The sequence below is a fragment of the Sinohyriopsis cumingii genome, chromosome 11 (assembly GCF_028554795.1).
Source record: "Sinohyriopsis cumingii isolate HCF-2022 chromosome 11, ASM2855479v2, whole genome shotgun sequence".
Classification (NCBI taxonomy): domain Eukaryota; kingdom Metazoa; phylum Mollusca; class Bivalvia; order Unionida; family Unionidae; genus Sinohyriopsis; species Sinohyriopsis cumingii.
This window is the reverse complement of record NC_142971.1, coordinates 24117498-24130289: the sequence shown is the minus strand read 5'-3', so window position 1 is coordinate 24130289 and position 12792 is coordinate 24117498. Positions and strand designations below refer to the sequence as shown.

The 12792-nt window shown below is 34.0% G+C and overlaps 1 protein-coding gene across 2 annotated transcripts in view; it reads right to left on the bottom strand.

Moving 5' to 3' along the window:
- Window positions 1–12792, bottom strand: part of LOC149787790 (KICSTOR complex protein ITFG2-like) — a 38826-nt gene that overhangs the window by 24943 nt on the left and 1091 nt on the right. For both annotated transcript variants that reach the window (XR_016424100.1, XM_089973994.1), the window contains exons 3-7: window positions 9203–9244; window positions 8362–8430; window positions 3428–3542; window positions 3010–3155; window positions 1410–1555 (exon numbers count right to left, since the gene is read on the bottom strand). Coding sequence is in view for 1 of the 2 variants with exons in the window: in XM_089973994.1 (XP_089830120.1) it covers window positions 1410–1555; window positions 3010–3155; window positions 3428–3542; window positions 8362–8430; window positions 9203–9244 (518 nt within the window). In the remaining variant the exon portion in view is untranslated. The remainder of the gene's footprint in view (window positions 1–1409; window positions 1556–3009; window positions 3156–3427; window positions 3543–8361; window positions 8431–9202; window positions 9245–12792) is intronic.

The following is a 12792-nucleotide window of genomic DNA, read 5'->3' as shown; positions in this document are numbered from 1 at the left end:
TGTCCGCAAGAAGTACATTGTCAGGTAGAGTGCCAACTTGATACTTCAGTTCTTCTAATTTATCAGCAGCTTTTCCTGCAACATGGTGCATCATATGACAGAGACAACCTGATATGTACAATGATGGAGATATTTTTCAAAATACAGAACGCAACTCCTTTATGAATTCCAGTCATCACTGATGCAGTATCAGCTTAAAACCCCTATACAATTATGCCAACTTAAGTTTATTCAAAGTGTTATCAAGCAAATAAATAAAATGTTTTCTCCAGTGGAACCTACTGTTAATTCTGGTAATGAAAGAAGAGCACTCTGACTTTGCCCTTTTCATTGTCAAAGTCTCTTACACAGACTGGGTACAACTTTTTGTCACAATCACTACTCCTGTCTGTTGCAATACTAAACAGACCAATTTTCATGGCTTCTGCAATTTTAAGTGAAGTATCTTCTGCTAAACACCTAACAATATTAGATGACTTTGTTCTTGCACATGTATATTTTCTGCAATTTTGGAATCAGGAAACATCCATCTGAACAAAGGACCAATGTTGTCTTCTACCACTAGAGGCTGTCCGTGTTTTATTAAGAACTCGGTAGATAACGCATCTGAATTTATAAAATTTGTGTCTATAATTTAGTTTTGCTGGATAAAAAGAAGTTACCTCAGAACTGGAGTTAGTAAACGAGCTAATTCAAGGTTTCTTGTTTTACCTCCATGACCAATATTAAAATATTTTCCCCACAGCCTGCAAGAGGCACGAAGTTTCCTAGAATGGAACGCTGTATTGTGTAATTCATGTATTCATCTCTAAATCAGTTTTTCGTCTTTTCCTAATCCATCTGAGAAATTTTTTGAAACATAATTTTGCTCTAACACACATCGACTAAAATAAATCTGACTTTACTTTTAGCACCAAATACCTATAGACTGGTTCTGTTCTGAATTAGAACAAAGAATCTGCGAGCAAAGATTAAAAGTTAGAAAACCAGTCTGTTCTCTCCTAACTAAGCCATACAGCTGCTATAAATAGAAACCGAGGTCAAAAGTTGAAAGTAGAAACCAGCATGTTTCTTGAAGTAGGGCAACTGCTATAAACAGAACATAATATTGTTAGGAAAGTGCATGCAAGTCTTCAGACAAGAGTACTCTTATTTTGTAGTTACATAGAAACCGTCTTTTCTAGAATACGGTCTGTGGGATTAATGGGATGTTAATAAAAAAGAGAAAACAAATTATTAATTATTTTGGAGGGGGATATATCTAAAACGCGTAATCTGAATACAGTTACGCGTAATGCATAATTTGGTGAGAAAAAAAGCATAATGATTATGCCAAAAGCATAATGGTTGGCATGTATGTGACTGTCAGATTATTTTCTAGAGGTGGAATATACAGTATTTGATATAACCTGCCATCACTATGACCTTGACTTTGACCATCTCCTTGGAGATTGAATAGGGCAGATGGAAGAAGGATCACATAAGTACCACCTGGCTGAGAGGCCAAAAGCTGAGGGGTACCTTCCTTGGAAATGTTTGTTGTGATGGAGCCAATCTGAAAGAATAGAAAATAAAATAAGTAAAATTAGTTGACTGAAGAGCTCCAAACCCTCAAAGATCTAATAATACCAGAACATATGGACCCTTGTAATGAAGCCAATGGAGAAGTGATTTAGGTAGCCTGCTACTGAATTTAAGTTGGGCTACCAGGTTATTTTTTTGGTATCCCTTTGGGTAACCATCAAATATTAACATTTATCAAACACTGAGCCACCTTCACCAGCCACAGGTTGTTGTTGTTGTTGTTGCTGCTGTTGTTGTAGGGTTTAACGTCATTTTTCAGCACACGATAGGCTACACATGGCGGCCAGTATTAATGGTGGAGAAAGAACCCGGGAAAACCCCGGGAAGAACCACCGACCCATGAGAAGCTACTGGCAAGCTTTCTCACGTACCCACATTGGCCGAATTCTAGACTTGAACCCATGCAGACAGAGGTGAGATGGCAATGATCCAATATGGAAAGTGCTTTAGACCACTCGGCCACTCAGGGCCCCCCAGCAACAGGTAATCAATCCACTTTGTTCAACATCAACACATAGCAGATGCAGCAAACTTTTTGTTTTTTTCAGAGGCAAGACAAGCTGACATTGTGGAAACTGCCATATTGAATACTCAACAGATGCAATGAGCTCTCTCACTGATCTGTTGATTTCCTATGCTAAGTGCAATGACTTTATTACCTGCCAAAGGATGCTTGTTTAAAACACTGTTTCTACTGACTACATAAGCTAAGGGTTCATGTTGAATAAGGCTGTGAGAAGCATTAGTCTCCAATTAATAAGGTATATACACTTGTCACCTGTGTTGAGTTCTAAGTGTTGGTTCTTGGCATTTGATACAGACACTGTCATATGTAAAGCATGCTTTCATCTAATAAACATATGTATGGAGAACCACAATCACAATGAAAATGTTATTTTTAACAGAAAAATCTGTACGGAATAAGTCTGCAAGACATCACTATAAACTGCCACACTGCAGATATTGTAGTGATATGACTGGAAAAATGTTAAAGCTACGTTAAAAATCCAAATCACATAACACTTTTAGAATTATGTGTAGCAGTTGTCAAATAATAGTAATTACGGATGCTTTCACATCACTAAGCGTTATGTCAGACTTTACTGCTATGATTTCTGACCAATCAGAACTAAGTTTTAGAATTCTGTGCAAGAACAGTAAAATAATAGTTATTCTTGGTACTTTCACATCACTATGTTACGATTTACATTTTACTGCCATGATTTCTGACTGATGAGTCATCACTTTTAGAATTTTGTGCAGAAATGGTCAAACAATAGTTATTCTGGGTACCTTTGCATAACACTGTGTTACAATGGTGTAGATTTTACTGCCACAATTTCTGACTGTCCTACCAAAGCATATGGGCAAGAGTTATGATTTTCTTTCCCCTTTAGTTTTATAATGAGTGGTATCAACTCTAACCTGGCCAGCCAGCTGCCACTTATCCTCCTGTGTCAGTGTTCCTTTTGGGTCCATGTCTAAAGTGGTCTCCCCTGAAGAATGCCAGCGAAACAGTCGTACAACTCGATCTGAGTACCCAACAACTAACTCTACCTTCCCATCACCATCTGGTAAAAAAAATGTGAGTGTTACTACCTTTAAAACCTGTGCTAACGGCAGACAGATGATAAGATAAAGACACTGTCTAGATTATGAAGAGATGTAGAGATAAGACATGAATTGCATGAAAAGAGCATATATGCTTCTTTTTGTTAGAAGCAGATGGGTGATGATATGCACTTATTTTCGATGTGCACTTACTTTGTACATATATAAATTATTTTCTAAATTTTATAACATTCTGATTAAAACTGATTCCAAGAGAGTCATGCTGACATACCCACATCATCAATTGTCATCACTTTGCCATTTGGGGGTAGGTGTTGAGAATAAAAGGGTTTCATAGTTTTACAGGCATCATCTTCAGCTTCTCTGTCCCTTTCTTTCTTGTCCTCCTAAAATTGGAAATTTACAACAATGTTATAAAAGCAAGATTTTTTTTAATTAGGCATTAAAATACTTGAATTTGCACATAAAAATCAGGAGATTAGTATAAAATTTGTAGGATTTTCTGAAAAAGCATTTATAACCTTGCAAGAACTAGAAAAAAGGTTGTTATCAAGACTGAATATGAAGGAACATGTATGTACATGTCTCCATGCATTTTACTGCCTACCCCAACCCCCAAGACAGTAACTTTGTAGTCACAATACAAATTCCTGCCATATACATGTATAAGGTTTGATCTGAAAATATTTTTGAAATGTCACTGTAACTGAAATTATTGCAAATATGAACTTTAACTCCCTCTCATCATGGTGTCTGCAAGAATTGGGGGGGGAGCCAGAATCAAAGGGATATGTACGTATATTGCATATAAAATCCTGAGGAGGGGTATCTTGGACTGAGAAAGAATGCATATCACAATATTCACAAATGTGTGGGGATAATAAACTGAAAGAGAAAAAAGAATAACCAAAGATTGCAACTGACAAGAATTTCAAAGACTCTGGCATTTATCGTGTAAACCATTCCATGATATTTTACCAATATATATACGACTTGAAAACCAACCATGCCCTGAAGTTTTACAACTATATATGTATAACACTTGAAAACCAAACATACCATGATGTTTTACCACTATATGTATATGACCTGAAAGCAAACATACGATGATGTTTTACCACTATACATACATGTATATGACTTGAAAACAAAATATACAATAAAGTTTTACCACTATATGTATATGTTTGACTTGTGTGTGTGTGTGATTTGGATTTTTAACATATCTTTAACAATTTTTCAGTCATATCGCTATGATGTCTGCAGTGTGGCAGTTTATATTGATGTCTAGCAATGGGGCATCATGCCGCAGACACGTAGCATGATGTCCCACCCAGTCACATTATCCTGACACCAAGCCGAGCAGTCCTAACACCAACTTCTTAATGCTGAGTGCCAAGCAAGGTAACTGTTAGTGCCATTTTTGTAAGTCTATGGTATGACTCAGCCGGGGTTCGAACCCATGACCTCCTGCTTCCGAGGCAGACACTCTAACCACTAGGCCACCGGAGCAGTTGTATGACTTGAAAACCTAACATACCATGAAGTTTTACCACAATATGCATACGACTTGAAAACAAAACATACCATGAAGTTTTACCACTATATGTATATGACTTGAAAACAAAATATACCATGTTTTACCACTATATATATGTCTTGAAAACCAACCATCCCATGATGTTTTACTGTTATATATGTCTTGAAAATCAACCAACCTAATATGATGTTTTACTGTTATATTTGACTTTAAAACCAACCATCTCATGACATTTTACTGTTATGTGTGACTTGAAAACCAACCATCCCATGAAATTTTACTGTTATATGACTTTGAAAACAAACCATCCCATGACGTTTTACCACTATATGTATATGACTTGAAAACCAACCATCCCATGATGGTTTACTGTTATATATATGACTTGAAAACCAACCATCCCATGACATTTTACTGTTCTATATATATAACCTGAAAACCAACCATACCATGATGTTTTACTGTAATATATATGACTGGAAAACCAACCATCCAATGACATTTTACTGTTATATATGACTTGAAAACCAAAAATCCCATGACGCTTTACTGTGTTATATATATATATATATATATATATATATATATATATATATATATATATATATATATATATATATATATGACCTGAAAACCAACCATCCCATGACGTTTTACTGCTACATATATGACCTGAAAACCAACCATCCATAGACGTTTTACTGTTATATTTGACCTAAAAACCAACCATCCCATGACGTTTTACTGCTACATATATGACCTGAAAACCAACCATCCAATGACATTTTACTGTTATATATGACTTGAAAACCAACCATACCATAATGTTTTACTGTTGTATGTATATATATGTATGACCTGAAAACCAACCATACCATGATGTTTTACTGTTATATATATGACCTGAAAATTAACCATTCAATGACATTTTACTGTATATATATATATATATATATATATATATATATATATATATATATATATATATATATGACTTGAAAACCAACCCTACCAGGATGTTTAATTACTATATATATGAACTCAAAACCAAGCATCTCATGATGTTTTAGTACTACATATATATATGACCTGAAAACCAACCATCTTATGATGGTTTACCAATATATATATATATATATATATATATATATATATATATATATATATATATATATATGTATGACTTGAAAACCAACCATCCCGTGATGTTTTACTGTTATATATGCCTTGAAAACCAACCAACCCATGACGTTTTACCACTATATGTATATGACTTGAAAACCAACCATCCCATGATGTTTTACCACTAAATGACTTGAAAACCAACCATCCCATGTTTTACCACTATATGACTTGAAAACTAACCATCCCATGATGTTTTACTGTTATATACATATGACTTGAAAACCAACCATCCCATGTTTTACTGTTATATATATGACTTGAAAATCAACCACCCCATGTTTTACTGTTATATATATGACTTGAAAACCAACCACCCCATGTTTTACTGTTATATATATGACCTCAAAACCAACCATCCCATGACGTTTTACTATATATATATATATATATATATATATATATATATATATATATATATATATATATATATATATGTATGTATGACCTCAAAACCAACCATCCCATAATGTTTTACTGTGATATATATGACCTGAAAACCAACCATCCCACTATGGTTTACTGTTATAGATATATGACTTGAAAATCAACCATCCCATGATGGTTTACTGTTATATATCTGACCTGAAAACCAACCATCCAATGACGTTTTACTGTTATATATGACCTGAAAACCAACCATACCATGATGTTTTACTCTTTTATAAATGACTTGAAAACGAACCATCCCATGACGTTTTACTGTTATATATTATATATAAAAATTTCAGTCATATTGCTACGATGTCTGCAGTGTGGCAGTTTAAAGTGATGCCTAGCACTGGGGCATTACGCTGCAGACATGTAGCTGCTCTTGAATGGAATGCTGTATTATGTAATTCATGCATTCCTCTTTGAATCGGTTTTTCATCTTTTTCTAATCAATCTGTGAAATTATCTGAAAAACATTTTTGCTCTAGCACACACATCGACTAGAATAAATCTGACTTGACTTTTAGTGCCAAACACCTACAGACTGATTCTGTACCAGATATGAATTAGAACAAAGAATACGCAAGCAAGGATTAAATTTAGAAAACCAGTCTGTTCTCTCCTAACTAAGCCATATAGCTGCTATAAATAGAAACCAACGGTCAAAAGTTTGAAAGTAGAAACCAGCATGTTTCTTGGAAATAGGGTCTACGTTCAAGCGTATTCTTATGTTGTAATTACGCAGAAGCCATCTTGTCTAGAATACGGACTGTGGGATTAATGGAATGTTAATAAAAATGAGAAACAAAATTATAAAAAAAATTTGGGGGAGGGGGATTTACCGAAAACTTGTAATCCAAATATGTTTATGCATAAGGCATAATTTAGTGAAATAAAGTGTAATGATTACACCAAAAGCATAATGGTTGGCATGTATGTGGATGGTACATTTATTGTCCAATTCAAATTCCAGCAAACCTTTGATTACTTTTATTATATGTGTTATCAACAATTTAAACACCTTCACAACAACAATGGGCATCATTTATTTTCCGAACAATCGCAGGTATATACATACACATTCCACAGAACATCTGTTTCTTTGAAATCATCACATCAGGGAAGGATTAATTGGTAATTAGTCCCACTGGTTTCATGCCTGTTTACATACATCTAGCCAATAGTATTCCACAGGTCAATCATGGCTGACCAAACAAAATATAAAAGGGAAGCATCATGTGGGAAAATGGTGTGCTTCATGAGGATGCATTCATCACACAGTGAAATAGTGCGTTGTCTGAAAATTTCATGTATATTTGACACCAAAGATCTGGTCTTTGATAGCCACGTGGACATCCAGTCCATACTTACTGAGAATGATCTTGAAATTTTCAATCGAGCAATACCGCTTTTGGCACCTGCAACTTCAGTGTGAAAAATTGGCACATGTCCTGTGTAAAGCCCTGTTAAAATGTGACGGTAGTTGTTGATATGAAAAGAAATCCCTGTTGACTCTTGGATTCTGAAGCTTTATCACACTGGGGTAGTTGTCTGAATGACAGCTGGTACCACTAGATTAACAGACTGACATATGCCCAAACTTTATAAGAGACTAGTGAATGAGTAAGCAGAGATGGAAAATACTCTTGCAGCAGGGAGCTAGAAATTGATTCTTTGAAGGAAGAATCCTCTGTGAACATCATTTGATCAAAGAAAGATGATGGCATTTGTGAATCTGAATCTACAACCTCACAGAAGAGTGGGATGATAGAAAAGCCATCTTTGATGTATGCAACAATAGAGCTAGTGAAGCAGGCTGTATTTGATTATGAAAGAGGGTAGGAGTCTCACTACTCCTGACAGTATATTTTTAGTGGGAACCAAGGCAGTATGTCGCTACAATACAGTATAAATTCCAAATTATTGACTGACAAGATCACATAGCTATAACACATATTTTTTTATTTTGTGTTCATTTCTGATGCATGTGGGCAATAAATATAATAAACTGATAATATTACAATTTTCAGAAACACAGCACACATTACTACCTCTTGCCTGTCAGGCTTGACATCGAACACATGGCACCAACCTTCAGCTGTCAGGCACACCAAGTGAATCTGACAAGAAAAAACTCAAATCAATTAAACTTTAAACTTATTTTAACCTATACTGACTGCACAACAAATTCCTAATTCTTATGCCATTTACTACTGGAAGCTTAACTGACTGACTGATTGAGTGCAACTGATAGCACATCAGCACATGAAAGACAATTTAATGACAAGGCCATCAAAAAAGTGCCTTGCCCAGAGATATAGCATATAATCAATCAATGCTGGTATGTACAGGATCTAAACTGGCAACCTTGTGGTTGTAAGTATGACTGAGCCATTGCGTCACTTTGAAGGCAAAGAAGTTGGTGTGATGTGGTGTTTATGGTGGAGAAAAATAGACAACACTGAAGAAATCACCAACCTTGTATCAGCAAAGCTACCTAAAATAATGTCTCATTATTTATGACACTTATAAAATTGAATAACATAGTATATTAGACATTCATTTTTTTAAAACAAAATCTGAAATAATGTGTAAACATGGAAACCAACAAAATGCGTCAATTTTGACAAGGAATTAGTTACAATAAACAAGTCTTGGTCAAAAACATGGTTCTATTTGTTTCCTGTACATGATATTTTTTCAACGATTTTGATTTTCTTCTTTGTGATTTTCAATGTTTCAAAATTATAAGACACTTTTCTGGAACATAAACTATCAAAAGTTATTTATCTAATGAACGATATGTTTAAAACATATTGACAAAAACATTTCTACTACGAATAACAATATTAATAAAATAATCAATCTAGGTTTTAAACAATCTCATCTTACTTTTTCTTTACTAAGTAAATTTCCTTGTCCAATGCATGTTATCTGAAAAAGAAAAAAACCCACATTAAATACTTGAAAAATAAAGGAAATAAATGAGACATGGACATTTACAGTGTTAATGACAGATAATTTTCAATTCTTTGAGATCTATATGTACATGTTGTACTAGTTTTTAAATAGGTGTTTAGACCATAATCTGTTTTCAATGCAACAAAAATATCTGATTCAGTACTCTTTTCTGTCTGACAGAAACTTTAATGAACAAATGACAAAAGAAAAAAAAAACATTCTACAAAATGAGGAAAACTGATATATTTAACCTAATGCAAAATACTTAGCAAAATTATACAGCAAAGAAAATTATACAAGTTATAACCTTTGAACTGTTCTAAAGAATTTGCTACTATTGTATTATAAAAAAAGAATTGGCCAAATGCATGCCAGGAGCTAAGTCATTAAATGTATTGAGGAAAAGCTCTGTCATCTTTATTGAATCTGTCTCTGTAAGACAATATACACTAACCTTTTGGGATTGGAACCAAACATGATGTCTGATATGTAACAATGATGACAATGGTTACTGACTCTATCATTGACACCATACTGGTTACTGACTATATCAATAACATCATACTGGTTACTGACTCTATCAATGGCATCATACTGGTTACTGACTATATCAATGGCATCATACTGGTTACTGACTATCAATGGCATCATACTGGTTACTGACTCTATCAATGGCATCATACTGGTTACTGACTATATCAATGGCATCATACTGGTTACTGACTATCAATGGCATCATACTGGTTACTGACTCTATCCATGGCATCATACTGGTTACTGACTATATCAATGGCACCATACTGGTTACTGACTATATCAATGGCATCATACTGGTTACTGACTCTATCGATGGCACCATACTGGTGATTGACTCTATCAATGCCATCATACTGGTTACTGACCTGACCATTTCAGTACCATCATACTGGTTAATGACTCTATCAATGCCATCATATTGGTTACTGACCATTTCAATACCATCATACTGGTTAATGACTATCAATACCATCATACTGGTTACTGACTATATAATGCTATCATACTGGTTACTGACCCTATCAATACCATCATACTGGTTACTGACTATATAATGCTGTCATACTGGTTACTGACTATATAATGCTATCATAATGGTTACTGACTCTATCAATACCATCATACTGGTTACTGACTCTGTCAATACCATCATACTGGTTACTGACTATATAATGCTATCATATTGGTTACTGACTATATAATGCTATCATACTGGTTACTGACTATATCAATACCATCATACTGGTTACTGACTATATCAATACCGTCATAATGGTTACTGACTATATAATGCTATCATATTGGTTACTGACTGTATCAATGCCATCATACTGGTTACTGACTATATCAATACCATCATACTGGTTAATGACTCTATCAATACCATCATACTGGTTACTGACTATATAATGCTATCATATTGGTTACTGACTATATCAATACCATCATACTGGTTACTGACTCTATCAATACCATCATTATAGGTTACTGCATTTGTATGGGAAAATATGAACAAGTTTTTTGGCTGGAATACTGCATAACCTTTGGAGTGCAGTATATCCATCCGAGAAAACGAGTTCATATTTTCCCATAGAAATGCAGTAACCTTTTTATTATATGCTCATTTTCTTATTCTACCTAAGGCTTAATTATATAAACAAAATAAACTACAATAAACAATGTAAATGAATGAATGCCGTATTCCAAACTAAGTACACAAGCGCAGATTTATCATTACAGAACATCATTATTAATGTGCACATAACTCAGCCCAGATAAATTTGAACTTAGTCGCACGCTCGACATAACTTTCGAAAGAAAATGGCGTGTCTAGTTAAAATTGAAATTTGCAGTCATATTGTGAATGAATGCACATTGCAACAACTTTTCCATTTGATCTGGAATGAATATATTTTGGTATTTTGTTTCGATTGAACGAATGTTTGTGATTTTGGACTGGATTCATCTGTGCAAATTCTATGTGAAATACATCGGGTTGAAGCCACGTGGGAGAAGCATGTTTATATCTGCAAGTGTGTTTGTTCTGTCATTGACTATTTGAAATCATTATGTGGGAAAAATATGAAGTGTTTCAATTGCAATTATCAAATAGATGCAATGAATTTAATGTTCATTTAATTGTGAGTACAGTAAGGAAGATGTAACTGTATTTGGAATATAGTCGAAATTACAGTACAATTTCAAAATGTGTAATCAATTTGATTATCAAGCTTGAAAACTCAACACATGGCTCATGTAATTCGAATTTGCAGAACTAAGAAAGTACATTTTGAGGAAATTCTGGATGTAAAACTGTAAGTATATTTTTTTGCCATTCTTATTACCAGCTAAAAGAGACAGTTTATGCCTTTATAGCTTGCATGTCATTTGTAGGTACCAAGCAATTTTATGAAATCTGGTGTCTATCGCAAAATCTGAAACAATGTATCAAAAAGTTAATGTGGAATGTAGCAAAACAGTTGGTATGTTGCAGTCCACAAAACATCTGCTTTAGTTCATTCAGAAACAAATTTAATCAACCAAAACGTATTGCGTCTACTATGCGAATGTACATGATTTGTTTACAAAGTAGTTCCTAATACACTATTGGGCACACATGTCCAGCGGGTGGGTGCAATATGAAGGTGTGCAATATCGTAAAATATTGAATGATTCTGATAATGTAAAGTTAACGGAGAAAAAAAATGAGCATATAATAATACTAGTTGCTGACTATATAATGTTATCATACTGGTTACTGACTATATAATGCTTTCATACTAGTTACTGACTATATAATGCTATCATACTAGTTACTGACTGTATAATGCTATCATACTGGTTACTGACTATATCAATACCATCATACTGGTTACTGACTATATCAATACCATCATACTGGTTACTGACTATATCAATACCATCATACTGGTTACTGACTATATAATGCTATCATACTGGTTAATGACTATATAATGCTATCATACTGGTTACTGACTATATCAATACCATCATACTGGTTACTGACTATATCAATAAGATCATACTGGTTACTGACTATATCAATACCATCATACTGGTTACTAACTATATCAATACCATCATACTGGTTACTGACTATCAATACCATCATACTGGTTACTGACTATATCAATACCATCATACTGGTTACTATATCAATACCATCATAATGGTTACTGACTATATCAATACCATAATACTAGTTACTGACTATATAATGCTATCATACTGGTTACTGACTATATCAATGTCAAAGCTGAGCATCATTTAGTTAGCCATAATACTCATCTACTAGCAACATAGCAATTTCAATTCTTAACCACTGTGACATACAATCATAACTTCATGTTTCATTTTTATTTAGTTTTTTTATTATTAGCATTGCATGCTATTGCTCTGAGAAATAAAAGTGTTAGCTATCAATACAGTAGCAAATTATGCCAAATTTTCAACTTTCCACTGGA